General features: G+C 38.6%; 1 protein-coding gene across 2 annotated transcripts in view; it reads left to right on the forward strand.

Moving 5' to 3' along the window:
• Positions 1 to 3,602: 3,602 nt before the first annotated feature.
• Positions 3,603 to 27,389, forward strand: part of LOC122990667 (neuronal acetylcholine receptor subunit alpha-7-like) — a 38,837-nt gene continuing 15,050 nt past the window's right edge. Inside the window, exons 1-5 of one of the 2 annotated variants that reach the window (XM_044364107.1) lie at positions 3,603 to 3,652; positions 4,062 to 4,231; positions 20,391 to 20,530; positions 24,069 to 24,113; positions 25,211 to 25,320. In XM_044364107.1, coding sequence (XP_044220042.1) covers positions 4,162 to 4,231; positions 20,391 to 20,530; positions 24,069 to 24,113; positions 25,211 to 25,320 — 365 coding nt within the window. In that variant the 5' untranslated portion in view covers positions 3,603 to 3,652; positions 4,062 to 4,161. Of the gene's footprint in view, positions 3,689 to 4,061; positions 4,232 to 20,390; positions 20,531 to 24,068; positions 24,114 to 25,210; positions 25,321 to 27,389 lie in introns of both variants that reach the window. The other variant, XM_044364106.1, reaches the window with a different exon arrangement.

Raw genomic sequence — 27,389 nt, forward strand, 5'->3', positions numbered from 1 at the left:
GACAAATTGCTGGCTGGTGGCAGGGCAACAGAGGAGGAGTTGTTTTAGGAGGACCAAGATGCACTTCATCATGTGGGCAGATATTCACACACACACATAAGATTATGAATTGCACAGAGTATGAGAAAAGTCTCATATTCATTGTTGCTAATCTTATTTTACTAATCATCAACCACTGTATATTTATTCAAACTTCCTTATTGAGTTCCTTGTTGCTCATTCAATCATTTTCCCCAACCATGTGACATGTGCACAAATAAGGAAATGTATGCACAACTGCAGACATAGACACGTAATATGCACACTTACACACATACACACAAATGCATATCAAGATTAAAAACACACACACATATGCACGCATGTAAACACACACACACACCTTGGGTAGCTCTGGGACCTGTGTGCTCTCTGCCACAGCAAAAGCTTTGCGTCTTCCACACATCAAAGGTAGCGACTCAGACAAAAACTAAAACTCATCTGACCCCATTCTATCACACACACACACACACACATATGCTCACATATGCACCCTGCTGGGACCGGCGAATATTTCACATATTTAATTTAGAAACTTGGAAGGAACGTGAGATGGATGTTTAACAACGTATACTAAAAAAAATCATTCACGCTTTTGTCATTTTAAAAGCGTCGATTAACATAAGAGGAATGTGGCCATTTTGATTTAAGTAGAAGAGGACAAAAGGGGCGAGATAGACAAGGAGACACACAGAGAGAAAGAGGACGAAAGGATGGAATGATAACTCCACAACATTTAAGTCCATTAGCAGAACAGTCCTCATTTATAAAAGATAGAGAATTACTGTAACAGCCCCCTCTGGTCTTTGCACTATTCTCTGCGATTAGTCTTGCCTCTCTGCTATTGTTCACCTCAAGTACAGTAAGTGGATCAGTGCGTTTAAAAATGCCAAACCATGATGCAGATTCCATCACTGTCCTTAATCAGAGAAAGTTGGAGAGATATTGAGAGGTTCAAAATCAGCAAATGTCAACAGCTCAGTGTGTTCAGATTCACAGGGACAGGAGGACTTATCATATTCTTTTGCTGATTTTTGATATTTAAACAACACAGTTTGGCTGGCACCTGCACAGGTCCTGTAGGTGCCAAGCATCTATGCTACTGCTGAGACATCTTCTTGCTCTGTTGTTTTACCTGATAATTGTCATTTGTTTCAAAAAGAATGAAGGGCTTAGATTTAAGTTAATTAGATTCATTTCAGTATCTCAGCAGAGATACTGAAGGAGGAGGGATGAGGAAAGGGATGGGGCTTTGTTGTGTGTGTGTATACAGTGTGTGTTTGTGCACTTTTTCTCTAGCGTGTTAGTGTTTGCAACCACTCCCCCCAAGGGGCAAAATAATGTAGAGAATGTAGGAGGAGGTAACACATAGGGAGAAAAAATATATTTACCATGCACCAGATTTATAGACTCAATACATAAATACTCACTCAAAATGTGTTTGCGAATGCATACCAAAAATATTAATATTGATAGAGAAGTTTCAAGTCATTCTCTCTAATGCGATACTATGTGCCTACAAATGAGACCCATCTTCAATGACAGCAGCTCTTTATATTTCCTGCTGTCAGACAAGTACTTGTTGCTTTTGTAGTTCAAAGCCTTTTCGTCAGTTTTGAAATTGATTGAAATTTTTTGTCTTCTCTGTATTCTTATTAGACATGTCATTTTGTTCCATGCCAAAACAAATCTGACACTTCTATCTACAAGCTCCTAAATCAGATGGGTCAAAGTTTATAAGTCTGATGTCAGTCTGACAACAGTTAGGAGACGATTGCCTTGTACAGATGTTTGATTTCCACATCAGTTTAAAACTTTTGCATATCATGTGTTGGGTATGTCATGTGAATTTGTCAAGTTGGACAAAATAAATTACGTTTGTCATTTTCCTAGGATGATTTCTTTCATACCTGTTGACATCCTTGTATTAATGCTGCTTTCAGCACAACGGACAGCTCAGTAGTGATTTGTAGATATTACACTCACAAAACTTTCAGCTTTTAGTTCACAGTTTGCTCAATATAGTAACCAGAATGAGATCTCTAAATGAGGATTGGTTTTATGCCACTTTTCTCTGACTGAAGGTCTGCCCTGTGAGAGCAAGTACAAGGATGAAGGTGGTGATCAGAGGTTTTGCTGTGCCCACTGTGGCTGTTGGCCCACCTACAGTACAGACAGATATTGAATTCTGTACAAAATCACATCTAACAGCATGAATTTCCTCTGATGGGTCTCCACGAGACGGAGACATGTGGGGTATGAAAAATAGCAGGAATGGTCTAATACTACTGGCACAAGACTGCTTCTTAGATGATACGCCCCTGTTCCATTGAGAGGAGGAGAGAGAGAGAGAGAGAAAGGGAGCCATGCAGTGAGAACATTTGGAGAAATGTGCAGTGTTCCCCCTCATCGCCTGTCGGATCCCATTTCCGACTGAAATTATTTATGGACTGGGATAAATAGGTCATTTGATTATGAGCCAGTCTGGCACAAAAAGGAGACAAATATGACAAAAATGCAGTTGATGAACCTCTTTGTATCACCGGGAAGTGGGAAATTGCAGTGTGACACACATCACATCCATAAAAGATAGTCTACAGCTGTGGGAGAAGGAGGGTTGTGTGGTGATCTGTGCCAACTGTATGAGTCTGTGTTTCAGGCCTAGTCCTGTTCAGCACTGAGACAAACAAATGATTCAATATTCAATATTCATTGATTTTTGGTCACTTGAGGAAATGTGTTTACATGTGTTAGGGTTAGGTTACAACAAGCTGTAAACATAACATTGACATATTATCAATTCATAAAGTTGATATGGCAAAGGTGTTGGCCAGCAGTTGATTATTTACACTTTCAGCAGACACAAAAAAACATTAGCATGCATTTGGAGTCATCTCTTTCTCCACATGATGATCCATTTTGTTCACCAGCTAGTCTCTAACTTTGTTGTTTTAAAAAATATTGATTAGAGCAGCCTTAAGAAATAAGCTTACAGTGATTTTAAAATGCTCAAGGTATTGTTGAGAGGTAAGTCAACAACAAGTCACATAAGGTAGAAAACTGCTGCACTGCTCTGTTTGGCTTGAAACTTACAAGCTGTTTTGTAAGTGTTGTAACATGCTGTTTTCCATGGATCATCCTCCAGACATGTTTAAGACACATAAATCTACTCTGCTTTGACTAATAATTTGTGTGTTTTTTTCCAGAAAAAAAGTTAAACTACACTGTTAAAAATCCAGATTCTATGCGAATGTTGTTCATTTCAAAAGTTTACCTAGAAAGGAGGTCAAACACCAAAGTGTAGCAATGAAACAAACAACACAATTTTGAGTGGAGGAGGACTTTAAAGACTTAACCCTTGTTATGACATAATTGACTGGGGCACAAGACCTACATGCCAAAATATTTGTATAATGCTAATAATAAACCTTTATTTTCAATGATAAATTCATTGCCAGTAAAAGGTTCAGTGTAGTTTGTCAACAGCTAAACAAAGTCAGTTTGGCTCCAGACAGATGGCGCAGCATTACGACACACCCTCTCTGTTTACGTCACACGGTAGACCTGCTGCGTGCCCCCAACTTAAATATAGGTGAACATCGCTAGGACACAGGTGAGAACAGGAGAGTCAAAACAACTGACGTTTGAAGTGAGTCGAGCTCAATTAGACACTAAACTAAGTTGTTACACTTTTAAATAGCCTATGTAGCCTATCTATAAATTTTAGTGAACCATAGTAAACTAAACATAAACACCGTGAAAACATCGACAACATCGACCATAGAATATTAGCCTACATAAACTTTATTGTCGTCATTATGATGGCTTGGGGATGAACTGTGAAATATTCATCTTGTTCTGGCCAACTCTAGCTCGGACGCGCGCTCCCGTGCAGCGCTGTCTGTTTGTGTGTGTGTGTGGGAATGTGATTCTGAAGCAGCGTGAACGCGCCGATCTGAACTCCACACTCATTCAGGTCTGTCAGTCTTTTTTAGTATCTCACACACTCTGTCTCCTTCCAGCCTCATGTTCATACCACCGCCAAGCCGGAGCAGAACCCCGGTCTAGTCGACACTGAGAGCCCGCTGCCGGTGGCGCCGGCGGAGTCTGAGCGGTGCCAGGATGCGGTGCCACAAGTTTTGGGGACCATGTTCGTTTGGATTTTACATGTGGACAGCCATCCTTTTCAGAGGTATGTTTTGGACAAAGTCGCTCTGGAGGTCCGCGTATACTTAAGTTTTCTCCTTTGTTTTGTTTTTAGGCACTTTCTTAATGGAAGATAACTAATGTCCGCGTACGGGTTTAGATGTAATTTGGATATTCAGGAGTGAACTGGCCTTCATCTGTTGTGTGGTAGCATTCATATTCGTACTAATTCGCACTAATAACCCATGATGTGGTTTTTAGAAAGCATTTCTCTAGGATTAAAAACTATTACAAATGAAAGGATTTAATTTTAAAGATTTAAACCTAAATTGTTTTGGTGGCAAATTCATGCAGCTTTGTTTTTCTCATATCATAATTAACAAAATAGACTTTCATGGTTTTCACGGTGGGATGCTCACATTTTAATATTTAATTGTGAGAATGAAGCCCACATAATAACAGCCTAAGGTCTGAATCATTTTAAGTTGTCCCAAATATTCTATTGAATAATAACTGACACTGTGAATTAGTTTTTCCCACTTCTCTCTGCACCCTGAATGTTTTCTGCACTTTCCAACAGTTTGGTCAACAACACTTTTTTATCATTTGAGAATTTCTCAGGAGGTATTTTTAAACGCTGCAGGTGTGCGTGTATTTATGTGTGTGTGAGTGTATGATAAGAGTGTGCACTTTAATGTTTGCTCATTCGTGTGCAATGAGATGTGCATGCATAACTCTAATTCTCTCCTAAGCCCCATCCCATCATCATCATCATCATCGTCAGCATCATCAGCATCATCATCTGTAACATCTGCGTTGTTTACTTAACAGTTTATGACACAGCGGCTTTGCTTAAGATATGCCCTTAAATTCTGTGTGTGTGTGTGTGTGTGCCTACAGTATGTAAGTATGTCCACTGAGGGCAAACCGTCCACCTTCCACTTTCCTCACCTCTCCATACTGATCCAGTCATTGGTCCTCTTGTGGGGACAGAGGGGGGAGGAGAAATGGCTTTAATGACTGAAACAAAGACTGAAGGGAGAGATAAAGAGGATGGATTACATGCTAAACCATGACAGGAGGCCTCTTATGTCTTTCATGGACAGTGCAGTCACATGGTGGGACAACATTGCTGTCTTGTCTACTGTCAAAGTTGTGAGGCTACTGCAAAAGACACACAGTACTGTATATAAATCTCAACAAACCATGTGAGTTAGGACTGAGAAAACTGACAAAAAATTTATTTTTTTCCCCAAAGAACTGATAAAAATCTGCCAGCAAGGTGAGAATGTGTCGGTATTTGAAAATTAACCATTTAAAAGAATTTGCTGCAATTTTTTAATCTTGAGGCTGAAATTTATAGATACATATGTGAAAATGACAACAAATGAAACAATAGCAATAAATAGATATATAAATAGATAGATAGATAGATAAATAGATATATAGATAGATAGATAGATACCCCCTACAGTTTGCTTTTTCTACATGTGGAAGAATAGATGAATGTTTATGGATCTCCTCATTATTCAGTGTCATGTTGTGTCACGTTTGACTGTTTGAAGGAGAGTAGGCATGCTCATGAGGATTGGGGCATGGGGATTAAAGAACCAGCTAGCCGCTTGTAGTCCTATGTGAATATTCATTCTGCTATTGATAAGCAGCTTAAGGGGAAACACAAGACAAAAGCCCAATGAGGAGAGACAGGACAATTTAGCTTCCTTGAAATGGAAACATGATTTTGTGACAAGTTGTGCTCCACACAGCAAGACATAATGTGTAGACAGATGATTGAGGGAGATAGACTACTAAATCCTTAACATCTGCAATTGTAGATTTGAACAGCCTCTTGTTCAGGCATACCCACCAAAAATACAATATGATACTCCTCACATGATTTCTTTTCCCCCTGACGCTCACTCAGGATCAGACACTGGTACGAGTGAAGTTGCCTAGCGCAGATGCTGTACTAACATCTGCTTCATTTCAATTCAGTGCCTCATCTCTCCCCTCGTGTCTTTCACTATCTCTTTCACTCTATGTCTTCATCTCTTGCAGACTCTTTCTCAGGCCGTCTGTCTCTTATTTTTTCCATGGTCAGCAAGACTTAACACGTTCGTGGACTCCATGCTCTTTAATCATGGAGTTCATGTAAATTAGACTTTTTATGCCTCGTTCAGAATTTCAATCATGTGTTAAGGTGGTTTAAGTGCTGCTGTTCATTCACTGACAACACTAAAATGAAGTCTGTGCTGCCTTCATGTAACCTCGAAAGTAAAAAACAATGGAACTATATAGTTGCCGTAAACTAACATATAAAAGTTTTGAAACCTTTGTTATTTTTTTCGTGCAGACTCTTTAAAAATGTTCCTCTTTTCATAACAGAGTCTACCAGATGTAATATCATTTCAAACATATAGGAGCTTTCTTTGAGCAGTTTTAGTTGTAGAAATATATACAGAATTTTGCAGGAGGTTGTCTTCAACATGGTGGAGAAGTATGGATGTAGCTACGCACTCAGTGTTGCAGAGGTCTTAGCCCCTGGATTAGGATTAAACATCCAGTGGTTTTAGGGCTTGCTTTGAGCCGTCGACCATAGATTATAAATCTCTCCTATATGAATCCATCCGTCCAAAACTCCATTAACACACAACACCATACGCTCTGATCCCTGCTTGCCACTGTAGCCCGTCACATGTTGCTGGAGATGATGTGTTAATGGTTGAGGCAATGGCTCGTCGGTCGCTTTAAGCATCAGTGTTCACACACACACACGAAATGGTAATGAGCACATGTACATCCACATGGAAACCCATACACAGAGACTCAGACTTGCACAAAGAAATGATGAACATCACTAGTAAGGTATAGGAAGTGTAAAGGGTAGCATTGCTTTTGAAGTCCCTCATGTAAAATTGATCTTTTTCAGTGTTAATTCATCCCTGTGGTCTTCTTTCCTGTCTCTCATCTGTCTCTGTTTCACTCTCCCTCCTGTCTCCTTGACACCCCCTGTTACCCTCATCATTATGGATTTTATACATTACTGCTTTGCAATTGACATGCTGCCCTTCTCTTGTCTTTTTGTCTATTTTAGTTTCTGCAGGTTTAGGATGCCCTAATTTGAATCCTTACAACTTTTGTCTTGTCAAGTGAAATTGGATGGAAGATATAGCAACACAGCATTAACATAGCAAATGAAAAATAAATAAATAAATAATTAAAGGGTACAGAATAATTAAATATTTAAAGACACAGTACACAGTGTATCTGATATATGAATCCTGTCCTTAATCCTGAAAAAAAAACAACAAAAAAAAACCAGACACTACAGCTAGTCTCATTTTCATCATTTAATGAACATACAATAGGTCACAGCACTTGTTTTGCCTTCACAACCCTTCTTCAAGGAAATCTCACAAGATGTAAAACTTTGTTGCATCAAAAGTAAGTGCAATTACAAACCTGTGTAACATGATAAAAGATAGTATATGTATTTCTTTATAGAATTATTCAAGATTTTTAAGGACCCTTGGATTCTCTGGGTGTTCTCACATAGCTGCCCTCCATTGTCATCTTCATCTGACTCAAATTCTCTTTCTTTTCCTTTCTGTCTTCTTTTTACTTTTCTTCTGTCTCCCTTGTTTTGTGCCTCCTGTTATCAACCTGTATCTCTGTCTTTGTTTTTAAACAGGTTAGGTAATAGGCTAGCCACCTGGGTATAGGTTTAAAGCTGCTGAACAGCTGGGATGCTTCACTGCTGACCTCCCCTGACTCACTTATTCTCCTACCAAATGATTGATAGTGAAATAATGAGGTGCTACACCATTGCCAAAGTAGATCAATGCACACTTGGTGAGTTTTAGAGGCAGAACAGTGTGTGGGTTTAACACACATGAATACAGTACAAATCCAAACACAACAACAGAGGAGCCAATACAAGTATCCTCTTTAGTCTCCTGTCTGTTGAAGGACCTGTGTTCCTCACAAGCATGAATACAAGACAATGCACACAGACATAGACACACACTTTGTTGCAGCGCACCAGACATTATAGTGTCAGGGTCTCATTATTTCTTCACCTTGGGGGCTTTCCTTACAGACAGTTAAATGACAGTTGTCAAGGTCCTGGTCATAATCTAAAGGAGAGATAGATGGCCTCTGTTATGGCTGGCATCCATTTACAGGTTTGAGAAGTGAAATTGTCAGAGTACACATTTGGCAGGGTCTTGATGGCACATTACCTTGCAAGGCAGCTGGACTCTCAAGATCACAACATCACGTGAGAATCCATCTTGTCAGGCTTCAAGTTATGCTCTTGTGTCTCAACCACTGGTTGTTCGGACCAATCAGCATCATGAATCCAGCTGCCTCGCAAGGTAAGACTGTGATAGAGACAGAGTGCAGTTATGTTCCACCCACCCCGGAGGGGAAAACAATTCATTACTCTCCACTGACTTTGTATTGAGTGAAGGTGCCTCCTTGTCATTTCTGTCTGCAAGCAAACAACAGAAAAATGTCTGAAAGCTGCTGTGTGGTGGGATGCACTACCAACAGGCTAAAGAGAGAGTTTTTATAAGCTTCTGAACCAAAAAACTGAAGAAGACAAAAGTGTAAATGTAAAAATAGAACAGTTGTTTCATTGAAAGATGTGCAGTCTTTGTAATAGACATTTAAATCACTAGTAGCTAACCTGTATTCAGCTAAAATGCTACCTATAAAAGGAGCCTGAATTGGAAATCATTGCATGTCTATGTGTGTAATTTCTCCGCCTATGTTTACAAACTGTACTCACCATATCAGCTGTGAAAAGTGTCATTCAAAAGTGGCATTCATGTATTACATCTTAGCATATACAATGTGACAGGTTTCAGCTTATGCTATTAACTATCTTTTCCTCTCTGGTAGACATATGGTGTTAAAATAATCCTTTGACATGCTGAAATCTAATGTTTTTAATTAGCTACAGGCATTTTATTAGCGTTTCGGCCCTTCGTTGCATATTACTGCGCCGGTTGTTTTCCCCTCCGGTGGGTGTGGTTTCCAGAGCATGACAAGTTGCACTCTGTCTCTATAGACGGTGATAGACAGATGGTTCATCCATTCACCTGCCAAGTATTTTTTGAAAGTGCCTGCCCTTTCCAAAAAGTTAACAAGGACGACTTCTCATATGGTTCTGTGTAACAAACCATCTGGTGCGTCAGGTTAGATGGTTTCATACATTCATGTGAGGTCGTCCACACTGCTACCGTGGAAGTCCAATTTGTGCTGCATGCTTGATATTTGTAAGACTCATTGCAAACTTCAGCAGTGTCTGTCTTTAGTATGTGATGTACCTGAGTGTTTCTGTTGATATTTCTAATTTAGTCAGAAAGACCAATTAAATGATAGTCATAGCTTTCAGTTTCAGGTTAGTATTGTTTTCTCATGCACCCACTCTGTTTCTCTCTCTCTCTCTGTCTCATGCATGATGTCTTGCTTTTTTTCTAACTGTTTTTGAAACAAAAGTGTATCATGGGTATTTGCAAATGAACTGCATAACTCCCTTAACTATTCCAGCATGTTTATTAGTACAAAAATGTACTTGTAGGAGCTTGGCCTCAGTCATATCAGTCTTTCAATGTCACCATTAGATTGTGTATGTGTAGTACTACTTATTTCTGTTTCTCCACACACTTACACGTAAACTAACACACAATATTTGCATCAGAATGGCTGTAGATGTGTAGCATTTGTCATGGTGTCAAATCTTTGGGGCCTCAGGGAGTGGCAGGCTGTCAGCAGTTTCTTTGTGCAACGCTCTTATCCGTCCAGATTCATAACTGGTTCCACTGTCCCAGAGCATTCTGGGATCAGAGCCCTTTTATGTTCCAGACCAAATAATAGATTTGGCTTTTCACAAGTATGGCACCAGTTTTTGAGGTTTAGCAGGCATGTTTATCATATGAAATAAGATACACTACCACTAATTGAGGAGTGGATTTGTCTCAATAGTAACTTGCTGTCAGCATGTAAATTAATGTCATGCCAAACTGAAATTAAATTAATTAAATGGTGTGTCTTTTCTTCAAGCCACTAACCTTGCTAATCTTTTTTTCTCACCACATTCATCAGGATTCATGTTACATTAATGTGAACCTCAGAGGCCCAAGCTAGAGACCCCATGTTAAACCTGTCTACAGGGTCTATCTACCAAGTGACAAAGACAATTCAGTTGTACCAAAACATGGACGTAGCATCTTTGATGCGGCCCTTAGATTTCTGAAGGTATGTTTAGAAAGTTGGAGTAAGGAGCCACCAAATAATAGTAATAGGATGAGACACCTGTCAATCAACCAAACATTTTTAGCCCCAACTACAGCAGTTCATTGCTGCCACCATGACAAAAACTATTTGCTCAGTTTCTCATTTTAATGACACTTTGCATGTTATAACAAGATACTTTTTGTGTTATGTAAATATTATTCTATTATTATTATATTATATTATTAGTAGTAGATACCAGATGATTCTGTTTTTACAAGAAATGATTCATGTAATAACAACATCACTTTATCTTGTTATAAAACTATCTTTTTGTTTTACAAAATGAAAGTATCTCATTAAAAAAAAACTTGAGTTTTTCAACATGAGCTGGTAATAAAATTCTATATGTTGTTAAAACAAGAAAAAGATCCAGTCAGTGCCATCTTCTTCATTAAACAATAATTATGTTTCTTTTCTAAGGTGCAATGGAGGGATAGTAACACAAAGATGGAATCTCATAATAAAAGACCTTAGAAAATATGCACTTGATTTGTCTAACTTAGACTGCTGAAGCCTCATATTAGCTTTGGTTGAATTTGAGAGGATTATTCAATCAGTTGTTTCAGAGGTTTGTTGACATTATTTCCTCAAATCATCGTACTTAATTTACCTTGGCAGAAAGAGACTGAGAAACAAAACCATGATCATTCCTCTGCATCATATGTGTCTGCATGTGTGTTGGACAGCGGCTCAGTCTGGATGGATTTAGTCTCATCAGGGGCACTAAAACACCCTGATGTAAGAGGTGGTCATTTAGTGCTCTGCCTAAAATAGCATTCCTGTTTGTTTCTGTGTTTGGGTGTGTGTTTATGAGATGGTGTGTTTGAGAGAAAGAGAGAGGGAGAATGGGTCCCTCAGGCCGTCTGTGTTTGGATAGCCTGTGTCTGATGAGTGTGTTTGGAGGCCTCATCTGAACACATTGACCCAGTAAAAAATATTCAGATGGGACAGATTCACCTAGCTGTCTTTCTCAGTATATGTTAATGTGTGTGTGAGAGTGTGTGACAGAGAAAGAGAGAGAGAGATAGAGAGAGAGAGAATAATAAAGTGCCTGTGTGCACAGTTCTTCTACTTTCAGATGCAACCCCAAACAAAGACCTATATTTTTGACTTTACAGATCACAATGTGGCACATAATTCACATTCTACTGCTATATTTGGCTACAACTGTCCTCTACCCAAAGTGACATTTTACTAAATTCCCTCTTTGTAGATGACCCCAACCAATTGGAGACTGTACTGATCATGTTTTTCTGGCTTTTTGTTTATTTCCTCACAAACTAATCTAGAACGCATTCTAATCCACTCTAGAATTCACTCATTCATTACAAATAAAAATAAAAATGTCGACAGAAGAAAAAAACAAGCAAATTCGAGGTAGACTAAAAGACTGAAAGGGAGGACTAGAGGTAACAAGAGATAGGTATATATATAGAGGGAGATCAAAAGAGGGGATATCACAAGATTTGGAAAGGCTTGTAAAGGGATAAAGCATTCATAGAGGAAGAGAGGCACATACAGAATAGAGAGGAACAGAAAAGGTGCAGCAGAATGGGGAGTTTGCAAAAATTGGAGCTTTTATACAGACGGTGTGAGGAATTGAGATTAGTGCTGGTATAAAATGAACGAACAAACCCAAAGTGATGACTCATTTGTGGGTTCAATATGTATTGGGTCTGTACTGGTATGTACTGCCTCTGGGACGTAGCCATATACTCATATACAAGAGCCCTCGCTTTCTCCTGAATACTTTCTGTATATACTGCTTTATATGTCACCAGCCTAGGTGCCAGCGATAAAAATGAAAGCATTACAACCTTAAATTGTTTTAAAAACTTACTTGAGTACTGTGTGACAACATTTAGCTTGCTTTGAGCAGTGCAAGTGGTAACTGACTGACACGTTTTGTCCCTCGAGTATTGCTGTAGCTGAATGCGTTCACCTTGCTGCTGTGCTGAGGCCGCTCAGTACTGAAAACCCGCAAACTCAACTCAACTCAAGTTGACTGCTGTGCTGAGACAGTTCAATACTTAAAACCTGTGTACCAGACTCAACTCGGCTGCTGATACTGATACCAGCTCTCATACAGACTTGCTGCCCTCGACACATCCTATGCTGATCTACTGCCCGTATACTGAAGAATACCGAACACCACCCGAGGCTCACCAGATTCGTTCATTTGTTCCAATGTCAGACAGTTTGTTAGCCTGTTAGCCTGGAGAGAGAGGACTCAGGCCCTGTTCACACCTGGCATTAACATGCGTCTCCACATGCGTCTTGAGTGACCTTTTGTGATTGGATCTCACTTCCTCATCCTATATGGAAATAAACACCTACATCATTTCCCATTTCTGTTTGCAAAGACCAAATGTGTTGTTGTTTTTAACTGGCACCTCCTGTGCCTAGTCTGCCAGAAATTAAAAAAAGAAGTCTGTAAAGACTTTTGCGTGCAGGAAGAATCAAAACTCTTTGGCCCAAATGGAAATCAGACAGCATGTTTTGTGTGTACTCCATCCACGAGAATCCATTTTGTCTGTTGTTGAGACTTCTTCTTCTTCTTTTATACTTTAATACTTCTTCTTCTTTTAAAACTTATCATGCATAGGACATCAGTTGAGTAGGTGGTGTGGCTCAGGACACATTTGCATACACACTGCTAAAAGGATGTGGCCATATGTGGCCCAGACCACCTCCAAATTTGGTCTGAGTGATCGGATCTCAGTGCGTCCTCAATGTGTCTTGGGTGCATTCACACCTGTACTTAGAGCTGTCCACTTGTGATTGGATCACCCAAGATGCATTTAATGCCAGGTATGAACAGGGCCACACTGCTTGTTAGCCTGTGGATACTTCACTGCTTGCAGACTTTTTGAGATACTCTCTGCTGCAATTTAGTTGATACAGAGTCTAGTTTACATTATTAATTTCCAATTGACATTGTGGGTGTATGTGATGTGCTGTTGTGTGTAACTTTGTATTTTGTATGGTGTGTTCCGTGTGTTTTTGTTGTTGTTTTTTTTGCTTTGTATTGTTTGTTGTTGTGCTGTTGTATGTTTTGATTGTGGGGGGCTCCGATGCTTTAATGTTTAAAACTGCACACTGTCCCAATGATTTATTATCAAATCAATCAAATAGTTAGACTACTTTAGTGGCTGTTAATAATTGTTTTGCATTTTGATTGAAATGTTTTTATTTTCTCCATATAATTTCTTATTTTGTCATGGTACAAATACAAGTCTGTATTTTTCTTTATTTACTGTAAGAATCATACACATGTAGCATCACCACAATTATCACTGTAAGTTAAGTAAAAAAAGAACTGATGTAAAAAAATTATCAGCTGTATTTAGCATACAGCCTAATATTGTGGGAGGACAATGAAGCATAAATGTATTTGCTACCACTGGTTAGAGTGTCCTGCATTATAGTGGTCCGAGAGTTGAGCAACACCCAATACTAGAAAACTTGACAGTACGCTAAATACTTGGTACATTTAGACGTCTGTACTGGAGTGTACTGAGACAACTCAAACACTTGAACTTCCCAGCACTGATCTTCTATCTTTACTTATTAGAGCCTCAACTCTATAAGAAACTCTAACAGAATTACAAAATGTTATAAGCATTGAATTATACATAATTGTAAGTCCGGTATCAAATATTAAATGTAAAAAAGCCCTTATGTTTACAAGCATTAACATTTGGGTCAGTGCTTGTAAATTCTGTTTTGCGAGTTTATACATCAAGGCCTCTCTGTCTCTTCGGGTTCACTCTCGCCTGCAGCAAACAGAAAGTTAAGGATACTTAAGCTATCAAATGTGTTGGGGATACACATTGGGTTGAGTTGAAATAGTTGCCTCAGAGCATGTAAAGTTAAACATGCAAACACAGAACTAAATGTTCAAACTTGCAAACTCTGCAAAGTTAAGTTTGAAAGACCTTCATGTCTATCATGGCAAAATGGAAGTTTCAAGTTACAAAGTAAATGTAGAAACTTGAAAATTATACTAGCAGGCTGAATTAAAAAATTCCAAACTAAGTTTACAAGCATGAGTTTAAGACTAAAAAATAAAGAAGTATGAACAAGTATAAATAAAACAAATTATGCTTTATTTGTAGATTCATGGCTCCAACAGTCCCATCCTGACTCAGGGTAGCAAAGTGGGAGAGGCTGCTTGGTCTGGAAATGTCCTCCTTTTCCCGTTTTAAATAGTTTTCCTCATTTTTGCTTAACAAAGAAATATGATAGTCTGCCAGATAATGTAATGATCATATAGCTTTACGTCATGACCACCAGAACTAATTCTTTCATCTTAATTTCTGGGAAATCATGTTATTATGTCATTTCAGCATGGCAGTCGGGTCAAAATACTACAATACACATGAGCTTGTGCTGCCGCTGCTATGAAGAAGAAGCCAGTCAGAGATGTGAATCAGAGCATTAGCGAATTAAACGCTTTGTCATAGAATGATTTGAGAACAAAGCATGCTGAGCAGAACATTTGAGGACAAAGTTGCTGAATTAACCGAAAATTGACCTAGAATCCACAAGTAAATTGATTTAAGCTGCAAACTGTATTGCCTGTTTTCTCAATAGCATAACCTTTAGTTTCTGTCCACCATTAGCAGTGCCTGTCACAAATTTCAAGCTCAGTGATTGGATGTTTTTTTCCTGAATTGTACCATGGGAGTTTTTATGTACACAGGTATTTACATTAGACATTAAGAACCAGAACTGGCTGTTCCTCTATTGCACTGATGATTAAACTCAGTTTTAATGCCAATCCAAGTGCTCCAACTGTGAGTCACATAAAATTTTCTATGGGGAAAATGAAACCAAGGGCGCCTGATATATCTCCTTCCACTTTGCAACATAATTTATGTTGTGGGTGTTATTTTAGTATTTGAACATCTTTAAAATTTAACATTAGGGGCTGGAACGGCTCTCAGACTGATTGAAAGGCAAAGTGACACATTCTTGGACAGATTATCACACAACCACAGGGCATAAAGCATAGTGCATAAAGATATACAGACCAAATTTACATCTCTACATGTCTCACATTTTCATTTCCTCTTGATTCACCTTCAATAATCTCCTAGAAAGCTCTCATGTCCAATATTCTTCTAATAAATATAGATGTCGAGGAAACGCGTGCACAAAGAAAATTGGCTTGGTCTCAGAGGAGACCTTGTGAATATGTGAAATGCATTAATATTTTGCGGGGTGCTGCCGAGCTGAAATAAAAGCTCCCCCTGGGCGCTGATACCCTTGGGGTCTTGAGGTGCCCAGAAGCAGTTTGGTTCTGCTTATTAAACTTGAACTAATTCTATACGCAGACACGCTGGAGCTCAGGGGCAACCTCAGTGTGCTGGATAACATACACACATCAGTGTACACAGGCTTTGAACACACACACACACACACACACAACTGTAACTGTGTAGCCATTTGCTATAAATAATCAGTTCCTTGACGTTACTGTCTCTGATTGAAGTAAGACAGGCTTCTACAAATCCTGACCATTTCTTTCAAAGGTGTCTTTCACTCATACTGTACTGACAAGTACAGTTAGCTGTTAACCGGGACAGAACGACTAAGCACTCTGATTTTTTGTAGCAACTTCATAATCCACAGTAACAAAAATAAGTTACACGTATCTGCTGTTTAGGATTGGACTATGGGTTGTGTTCAAAGGGCACATTTGTGACCTCATTAGAGGGGGCAGGAACTTCTCAGATGACATCACCAGGCTAGATGTCTGAGTTTGCTGCCCTGAACTAAGATGAATGTTTCCTCTTCCTCCAATGACAATACATATAAAATGTTTGACCTTTACATATTGAGATATTTATAAATAATGGACATATTCTCTGTTGTATGTTTTACTGATAATTGATCATGTAGATAATTCCACTAATGAATGACCTTCTCATAGACCTGAACAGGACACACTGGTGACCCCTGACATTTCCTGTAATGACCCACATGGTGATGGAGTATTGATCAGCTTTAGTTGCTTATTGTTAGCATGTCTGAGTTTAGCACACACACACACACACACACACTTCTAAACACAGATATACTAATGATGACACTCATCTTTCTTCTCTTTAGCAGGGAAGTAAGGTTAATAGTGCAGGTTATGTGTGTTTGTGTGTGTGTATAAAAGACATTAAAGGTCAGTGCAGCTATAATAAAGTGACATCTAATGACGAAAGAAACAGTGATTTAGTTTAGTGTCAAAAAGGCAACTGGGTCAGAGGACAAATGCAAAAACAAATTGCTTTTTTTAAACATAACTCTCAAAAGTACTTTTTAATATGATACATATTGTATATTTTTCTTCATCTTCTGTTCATCTTCTGTAAAGCCATGGTATTTATTTTGCTTGAGTTTGACAGGCAAAGCTGTCATGAAATGGCTTTAGGTTTAATAATAACTGTGGGACAAGATAAAGGCAAGATGGACCACAATCCTACATTTCTATCCAGTCAATTTGCTTAATATACATAAACACATAGGTGGTACCAGTAAAGGGTGGAAGAGGGTAATAAAGAAGATTATTAAGAAATAATTAGTAATAGTGCTTACATTAGTTGCATTTGCTCCATAACAGTTGTTTAACTTCTCATCAATGTTTTGTGTCACATATGTTTAGGTACTTAAACAAGACAGCTTGAAAAGAATTACAGCACTGTGCTACAGTTTGTTATTGGCCTAAATCCATCTAAATCAAAAGATATACTTGATTAAAGATAACATAAGACTGTTAAAAGTTTTCTTTACAATTGACTTTCTTTCCTCCCCATTGAGGAACACCTCTCCAGAGGTTTTTCTGTCACGCTCTTTAAACAAAAGGACAAAGGTGGAGAACAGGGAGATAAACAGAGAGGGTGCTGAACTAGCGACAAATTGTCCCACTCCCCCGCTCTCATTCCCTCCCTCTGCTGGAGTTTGTTTGATGAGGCTTCTCGCTGCGTTTGGAAAATGATGTCTTCTTGCCAGCTTCTCATATCAGCTTCATTAGTGAGATGATTAAAAAAAGAAAGGCATGGATCTATCCCTTCATCCCTGGTGTACGCTGCACACTGTTTGTGAATTAAAGTTGGCACAGTGGCTTATTTTATTTGATTATTTAATTCCTTCCGAACATGATTTTATGAGACAAGCTTCAACAGAGAATTCAGTTCTTCGTCACTGACTTTATTAGTTTAGTTATGTTTCTTTGGACCTCAGTTCATACATCACAGTGATAAATCACAAACACATAGGATGGAATACATGGTAAAGCAGCTGTAGTTGAGGCTGTATTCAAATTTGTGTGTGTGCATGCACATGTGTATGCTATATTTGTTGTGCATAGATGCACAGATTTATGACTACTCTGTGCTGTGTATTGATTTATTGAGATTGTGTTTTTGTCTGTGCTGAACCCATGAGCAAAACAGCTATTAGATCACTTGCCTGGGTGTCAATTCAAATATGTTTATAGACATAACATAGTCAAACTTCCACATGAGGAAGTGGGACCTGGATAGATGGTTGCACGGAAAGGAATGAATAAAGTCTGATCATGTATTAATCAAGATTGGGGTGACTCCTTAGGAGCAGTGAAAGGGATTCTGCTGCGCTGAGCAGCTTCTCGTAGCTCCTCTCTCTCTGACCTCAGGCTCAGTCCTGCCATAACTCTCCTCATTACAGCCTTAATGGGCCAATCAGCACCATGCTGGGCCAAAGGCACACTCCACTCCCCTTCACAGCTTTACAGGGCTGTAGAGCTCTTTCCCTACTTCTCTTTAATCCTCTCTCCTTATTTCTCACCCACACTGCATCTTATTTTTCTCTCTGTCTGTTTTCATATTTCACTTTTGCCCTTCGCCTTCTCACACCGTGTCCAAGTGTACTTGTACTGTATGAGGAGTGATTATACTGTCTGGTCATGGAGTGACCTGCTGAGCACTGTGTCTGCATATCAATGACAGGTTGTGCTCATTCAATATGTTAGAGAGTGAATTATTGTATCATGTTTTTTATGTGTGCCTGTTATCAGCTACATTTCTTTGTGTCTGTTTATCATGTATCTGTGTACATGGAAAATGTTATGTGAATGCTCTTCCGAATCTATATGCTGTTTATGAGAGTGTGTGTGTATTATGTTTTTTTTTTTGTCATCACATGGATCCAGGAAGTCAAAGCTGGATATCATGAGACAGATTCATGTGTGATTTGATCTGCTCATAAAGAAACCAACGTGTCACATATGAAGGGAAAATTTAGATTTGGGCCTCTGCCACCTGCAGTGTGAACATTGTCCATATTACGAGTACAAACTATTGAGCTAACTAATATGTGAATGTTGCAGATTCCCATCTTAGTTCCAATGAACCCAAGATCATGTCATGAATTTATGCTTTTAAAGAATATGCTCTCTTTTGCTTCTCAGAAATAAATAAGGTCTTTGTCATTAGTGCTGGAAAACAAAATCCTGGGACATATTTTTCTTTAATTGCTGTTGTTTGTGGTGCAGTCTTATTTGAAGACACTGACACCATTTTCTTGAATATTTTTGGAAAAGTTGGAAAAGGGGAAAAGGAAACTACACCAGAAATAATGCACTTGGGTCTCAGTGTCCCCGCCCCCCCAAAAAGTGTCTTTAAGGCTGAATATGAGACTTAATAACTTGTAAGAGAGAAACTTTTCTTTAGTGCACTGTATTTATTTTATTTCTAAATGTCAATAAAATGTTTTTTGTGTTTGTTCGTGTTTGTATGTGTGTGTGTGTGTGTGTGTGTGTCTTTATTTTGGGACAAATGGAGAGTACTTGATGTCTGTGGAAGGTGAGGTGGAGAGGATCAATAATGGTGATGAGAGTCAGGCCAACAAACACATCATCCTAATCACCCTGCACCATAGACCACACAAGCTTACTTCTGCCACTCTGCGTTTGTGTGTGTGTGTGTGTGTGTGTGTGTGTGTGTGTGTGTGTGTGTGTGTGCATGCTTCAGTCTATGGATGTATGCAGATTTCAGCACATGTGTCAAAATCTTCAGCTCTGCAACTGACTTCCCTCTTTTGCATTGTTCACACCAAAGGTCAGTTTAAAGAATTTACTGTATGAATCAGGGACCATTAGAGCAAATAGATGCAATATATATTTGAAAGACCACTAGGCAAATTATAATCTGGCTGCAGGCTGGTGCAAGCAAAGCAAGGTTACAAGGTTAAGTAGACTATTAAAGCTACTTTCTGGATTAGATTTCAGCCTCAGTCCACAAGAATATGTGCCAAGGTACAGTTTGCAAAAAAAAGATAGCCTAAGCCAAAACACTGATAGCATTTTAAAAAAAAAATCTGCTCCTGAACATAATTATTTCAACACTAGATTTATTGTTTAAAAATGGAAAGAAAAAGACTACGCACATTGTGTCTGTAAATCAAGAAGTGACCTTCCCAGACTGACTGTAGTGACTGGAGGGCTGGCCTTTCAACTCTGAAATATGTGGTAACTGCTGGTGCTTATCTGTGACAAAATAATCTGAAGTCAAAGATCCACTAACTAGCTTTATCTTTGCATTCAACCTCTTCACACAGTATTCGTCATCAAATGGAGCTGGCTTAGGTGTTATCATATGTCATAAATTCCACACCAAAGCTCTCTGGCTTCCCACTGACCAAAATCAACCAGGAGTCAGTGGTCAACTGAAGAAAGTTCAAAGAAGACATTTACAGGGATGCCAAAAACAATCCAGAGACAAGTTTACAACTACTTGTTATCATGTTGCTAAAGATCCACACTTCCACAGAGGTTTTTTTGAACATTTTTTAGTGAATATGGTGCTTTTTATTCCAAATAATCACCACACAAACCACTTTTCCTCTTGTTTCTTTTGTTCTCCCAGGGTCCCTGCAGGGTGAACACCAGAGGAGGCTGTACAAAGAGCTGCTGGCTAATTACAACCGACTGGAGAGACCTGTCGTCAATGACTCAGCCGCCATCCTGGTGGAGCTAGGCCTCACACTGCTGCAGATCATAGATGTGGTGAGGACAACAGTATTTGTTGGTATTAATAACGTGTGTGTGTGTGTGCATCTGTGTATGACTTTCAGGGACATACACCAGACATAAGAGCAGTTGACTGGGGACAGCTTGTGCAATTGAGGCGAAAGCTGTGTCCCCAATTGGTAAAATGCAGATTTTTGGGTAAGTGGTTAAGGTTAGGGTTAGAGTTAGGTTTAGGCAAGTCATGGTTGTGGTAAGGGTAAGGGTAAGTCTCCAGGAAATGAATGTAAGTCTATGTAAATAACCCAAAAGTGACTTAAGTAAACCTGTGTGTGTGTGTGTGTGTGTGTGTGTGTGTGTGTGTGTGTGTGTGTGTAGGTCTGTCATAGGCTACTTTTGGAGACAGATTTCTGACTAAAGACCAGTTGATTGGGGACGGCCTGTCCAACTGGAACAACAAAACAACAAAAGCTGTGTCCCCAGTTGTTAAAATACTTATGTTTGGGTCAGTGGTTATGGTTAGGGTAAATCTCCAGGAAATGAATGTAAGTCTATGTAATGTCTCCATAAGTGACCTAGGACAACTTGTGTGTGTGTGACAGAGTATTGGGCGGTGGAAAGTGTACATAGGTGGCAGGTTATGTGGTTTGTGTTATGGTGGGCATGTGTTGTTTAATGGAAACCTCAAGTGTGCTTCCGACTATTGCATAATTTACATTTTAGTTATTTAGCTGATGGACTCTATATGATGGCAACAGGAAAAAAACCATAAACACAATCATCGCAAGTAAGGGTCAGCATCACAGTAATGCATTGGATCGATGAAAAAACATTCCATTGTCACTGAATGATGATGTATGGCGGACAACTCTTTAGTAAAGAAGTCCCAGAAAAAGAGATTGAAATGTTTGAAAATGAAAAACTAAAAAAAATATTTAAATGTTTTTAAATCAAATTACATTGTAATGTTTAAAAAAGTTGGATATACAGTATGTTTTGTTAGGTGACAAACTAATATAACAAATAGTTTCTGTGAATGTGTTTTATTCGGATGAGTGTATGTTTGATGCTGTGAGCATTCATGGAATACGTGACACATTCAGTGGACAGTCTGTGCTTATGAAACAGTAACATTTTGGTGGAAATAATGCACTTCTGCTGTCTGACTTCTATTACATAAAGACCCTCTGGACTGGGACACATGATAATTTTTGCCACACACACAAGCACACTGGGGACTTTGAGATCTTCATACACTGTTTAACTTTATCTCTTTAATGCTCTCTTGCAGACTAAAATCATAACTAAACTGAAATCTTGTATGTCTGATATCTCTATTAACACTTTTAAATCTATATTAATCCAGGGAAATCTGGCTGAGAATGGTTGCTTTTCTGCAGCGATTCCAAGTCTTCTTTCACTTGGCACTGATTATTTACTTTTCCCATCCACATTTTCACATGTTGTTTAAACTGTAGTTCGGAGATGTCAACCTCCGTTCCTCACTGTCCTGACAGTGCATGTGTCTACCTGAGCTTGACACCTTGACACATTCCCAGTTTATGAAAATTACCATCCCTTCCTCTGTCCTTCAACCCATGACCTAGAAATCAATTCAGGTCAGAGGCCAGCAAATCCTTCAACTGGTTGGTAAAATATGTTTTTTACTTTCACGGACGCTTTGAGTGAGATACTTCAGCTGCAGTCAAACCAGCCGTTCAGATGTTTATAATAGTTTATATGAACTGTTTCTGTAACATGACAAGGTAAAAATCACACCCCTCAATTCACTTAAAACATCTTTCATCCCATCTCTCAGCAAATAGCTGAGAGCTGCTCAAAATTAACATGTACGCTGGACTTTTAATGTACAGATGTCATGGGAGCACCGATGGTTCGTTCATCTTATTTATTCATCAGCTTTAAAGAAAACAGTGTTGACTGGCTGGTGTTAACATGTTTTTAGGTCAGTATAGGTAAAATCCTTCATACAGAGACACATAGAAAAGAAAAGAAGCACACATGCACACATTTATCTAACAGAAATATAAAAGTAAAGAAGTGTTTGCAGATGGTTCACTGTGATTGTAGAGAACACAAGGTTTTAGTTTCCTTTTTTATGGGTGGAATCCACCCAGGATCAGTTTTTCTGCATTGATAGGCTTTTCATTGCCCATGTATACTGTCAAATAAGTGTTCCTGGAAATGTGGATGAACACTCCTGCCTGTATAAGAGTTACAAGCTTGGCCTTTTGATAGTAGAGTGATGGACAATAAATATTTTACTTCAAGTGGATTAAAGAAAGTGAAGTCTGTGTCAGTGTGTATATTGTGTGTATGTTCACCATCAGCAGAATGCTTCAGGCATTCTAGTATTCTGACCTTGAATAGTGAGGTAAAGTTAATATTTTCAAGTAATAAATTTTACACGACCCACAGTACTATTTTTGTCATTTCAAAAAATTGCAAACACACACACACACACGCAAACCACTGGGGGATTTGAAATCCTTGAGGAGACACGCATTCCAATCATTACCTTCAGCTGTGACTTTTGCACCATCATCTGGGTCATCTGCTTTCAGAAAAGACACTATTAAAGTGGTTTCCATACACATTTCCAATTCCAAACTCAGAAAAAAGGACTTATAGAGGAGGAACAAAAGATGGATGTACAGCGGATAAACCGATCCAATGCTTTGAAATAGGAAACCTTTTTGATCTCATGCAGCCTTTCTGTTTCTCTTAAGAATCCATGTAGGTATTCATCTTCACACTTTTTTTACTCTGAACTGAGAGATAAAATTCTGATGCTTGCAAAAATGCTAATTTCTTTAAGCTTTAAGCTTTAAGAAAATGAGCAACATACTGCAATTTCCCAAATCCTATATTTATTTATATAAGTAGTTTGTCCATTTTGAAAACATGTTTATGTTTATATGTTGTTTATATGAAATTTGATTGCTTTTGATATTTTTAATGCTCTGGATTACTCCTCATTTATGGATAATTAAGGTCTGTATATGATCAGTAGGCTGTTTGCAGTAGTGCTCCTAAATTGATACAGTGATGACAACATTCACTAAAATTTCCAGACTGTGTTTAAATGATAACGTACACCTTAATGAAAACTTAATCTGTGAGTTTAGAAAAGAAAAAGTCAGAGCATTACTTTTGTAATTGTATTTTTGTCTGTGAATATGATTTTATTCATCTCATGTTTTTTTTGGTAGAGACACCATGACATTTTAAAGTTCATCACCACAGTGTAAACCCACTAGGACTTTTGTATTTTAAGTTGCCTTAAAAGGGCTGTAATTTGTAAGATGGCTCCACTGTGAAACTGTTCAACAGAGCTACATTTGGTTACATAAAACCAGTTTTTACACAGTTTTAAATAGCCTGGTTTGTTCTTTTTTGGATATGCAAAACAACTGCACTGACTTGCTGATGACAAAGCCCTTTCCACTATATTAAACTATATTAAATATGGATTGGCCTGGTTGTCCTCTCTTCTATAAAAGAAAAACTTATTCTCTTTTTTCCTCCTCTCTTTCTCATCTTTTTCTGTCCTCAGGATGAGAAGAACCAAGTGCTCATGACCAACGCCTGGCTGCAGCTGGTGAGTGGCAGCTCATTATCACCAATTTAATGTTTTTAAATTATATTCATTGATTTTATTATCCAATTATCTTCTGTGAGTGTGTCTCTCATTACTAGTACAACTACATTAGATACAATTTTAACAAAACACATCCAGAGACACTGTTTATTTCCTGGATTAATTATTTGTACTTGCTCACAGTCTAAAAGCAATATCCGTCCATCCATCCATCCATGTGTATATGTGTGTGAGAGAAATAGAGAGAGAATGCATTTGTGTGAGCATGTTCAACGCTGGCATCAGCATACTCAAGAAAGCTTCACTTTAGGCAGACTGTCAAGCAGAAGGAGAGGAGGAGAATAATGAAGAGGGAGGGAGGAACAGTGCAGCATATTTAAGCAGCATATTTAAGTGGAAGTCAACTTGATTGTTAATGCCAACGGGCCAAAACTTCTACAGATAGATTCATAGCCTCGAGCCAAAATAATCTGTGCATCAGTTATAGGTTTTTCAAATAGGACACAATTTGCGCAGTGCTTACTGTTAACTGAAATCTCAACTTGATGCTTTGAGAAGTCGTGGTAGCTTGAACAAGTAGATTACAAGAAGCAGAGAGAAGAACCATCTCTAGCTAGTTGCACTGGTGGTTATTGGTTATATACAGTGCTGCTATCCAGAGTTCAACAGAAAGCTATACATGAGGATCTGTTAGTCAAAGCAGATCTGAAAGTAAAGTATGTGTGCATGAGATCCACAGTAGCTGTTTCACATTGAATGTAGCTGTTTTATAACTGCAGAAAGCTGGTCAGAGGCTGCTACATTTTAAGCCTTGTAGTATACCTGTCATGGTGAGAAACATGTTTTCGAAGAATTAACTTTTCTTTCTTTCCTTGATCACTTACTCTATTTTCATTTCCAAGATATGACCCTTCTCATTTCATCTGCCTTTTCCTTGTAAAATTTAATTAGATTAGTTCAAGTAGCCGTTAGAAATTAAGGGATTTTTCAGAGTTGAAGAGTTTAAGAGTTATTGCATACATGTAAAAAAAAAATGAATAAATAAAAAAAAGGAACATCATCTGAAAGTCTCTTATGAAAATTTCTCTCTGTCTCAGTATTGGACAGACATCTACCTGAGCTGGAATCCAGAAAAATACCCCGGCGTCCAGAACCTCCGATTCCCTTCAGACCAGATCTGGACCCCTGACATCCTCCTTTACAACAGGTCAGAGCTGCCTGCTGCTACTCATCACCACTTTACTTAAGTTGGAAAAATGGTGACTTTTTTCTTTCCTTTTTAAATATTGTCCTATATATGTTTTGTTTTTTTCTTTTTTGGGTAATCAAGTGTAATAAAATAGGTGTAATCTGACACTGTCACTCCTCTATAGCAGATAAACACACCTGTCAGAGACGGAGTGTTTTCTTACTGTTTTTATTTTTGAAGAAGTATATCGGGGGAGTGAAATATCATTCTAATCCTTCTTACAAGCCACTATTTTATTAAATTCTGTCTTTAATCTCTACAAACCGTAGCAGTGTCAGGGTTACTATAAACCAGACTGATAAATAATCACACCCAAACACAAAAGCCAGTGACACAGGCAGCAGGAGGAGAGGCTGCATTTTAATAACTTAAACAGAGATTTCCCTGCATTTATGCAGCTGATGGATTTGCCCACTGATAGAAAATTGCCATGATAAATACTTCATTCACTCTTTCTGTCAGTGACTAAATCTCAGCTGTCTCAGCTCAACCTGTTGATGTAATGTAGTAGCTGATAAAGTCTGTCAGTCTCTTTGGGAATAGCCTCGCCTGTTATCAGTAAAGATACTAATGTCATAAATAAAAGCAGGTAATTTTTCTTCATATTAAAACAAAAAGTCGCTGTTTTTTTAAGGAGGCATTAGGTCAAAGTATTTTATTTTTTATAAGTGTCGCTGAGTGAGCTCATTGCATTTAATGATTCAGGTCATGCTATTGCTGTTTGCTAATCAGCTGTTCGTCACGCTTCTGTGTGTGGCGCTCAGGTCAATTAAAAATGTGGGCCAGTTGTTTTTCTCCAAAACAACTAATTGCACTGGGTTTGCGTGCTTGAGTGAGAGATGGATGATTGGGTCTCAGACAGAGGTGAGATGGATAGATTCAGTCACAAAGAGAAAGACAATGACACAGATAAAGTGTGTATATAGCCCTCCATGGAAAGAATATTGTAAAACAAGGGAGATAGACAGCTTTGCTTTTGATCTTCACTGACATTAAGGATGGATGGAAGGATGGATGGATGGATGAATAAAGGAACCTCAGATGTTTCTCTTCATGCCCGTATTTCCCACAAAAACACACACACACCATTACAGGGAACACGAGGACAAAACAAAGGTTTGGGCGTATTAACCCAAATTTTAAAAGCTCAGCTTTTAGACCTGCCAGGATTACCCATCCTAATCTCTCTGCTCTCACCCCTCTCTTTCCCCATCTCTGCCTTTTACCCTCTGCCTCCCTCCCTTCCTCCCTCTCTCCCTTCATCATCCATCCTGCCTTACCATCTCTCCTCTCCTCTTCTCTCATTCCATTTGTGGCTCCCTCCGTCTCTCTTTCATAACTCACTGTCTCACCATAATTCACTCTATTCAATCAACTCTTTCCCTTCATATTTTATCGTTCCCAGCCTTCAGCGCTCCTCTCTATAAATCATCCCATCTACCTGTCTCTGTCAAGGTGTCAGCATGTTACTCTCCTCCTTTTATGTCTCGCTAGTTTCCTGACTCTCCTCTCTGTGTGTTACTTGGCTGCCTGCTCAAAATCTGTGCCCACATGAAAACAAAAACTCTGTCTTCTAAAAAATGCCTTAAGATATTTCTAATTTGCTTTGCCAAATATGCTTGGATTATGTTCAATGGAAATATTATTTTTTTTTTCAGGAAAGTGTACAAAGCACCGAACTTTGTTGTTTAGGTTTAGGCTTCTAAAGCTAAGGCTACGTTAAGGAAAGGAAAGTTCTTCATTTTGGTTAAATATTGTATGTTCATACCAAAAATGCCAGTGCAGCATTATAGTGCAGGGGTGTGCAATGGTGAGGACCCAGTTGTGTGATGTAATGCTGTGAACTTTAATCCCAGACCCAGCCAACTTTCCTCCATTTCCCTGCCTGCGAACCCAAACAAATGGACACAAATGGAGTCTAGCCTGTAATTAGGCACAACGATGCTTTGTTTTTTTGCTAATGTTAGCAGTCTAACATACTCACAATGACAATGCTAATGGATCATGCTGATGTTTAGCAGGTACAG

The sequence above is a fragment of the Thunnus albacares genome, chromosome 10, assembly GCF_914725855.1.
Source record: "Thunnus albacares chromosome 10, fThuAlb1.1, whole genome shotgun sequence".
Lineage (NCBI taxonomy): Eukaryota > Metazoa > Chordata > Actinopteri > Scombriformes > Scombridae > Thunnus > Thunnus albacares.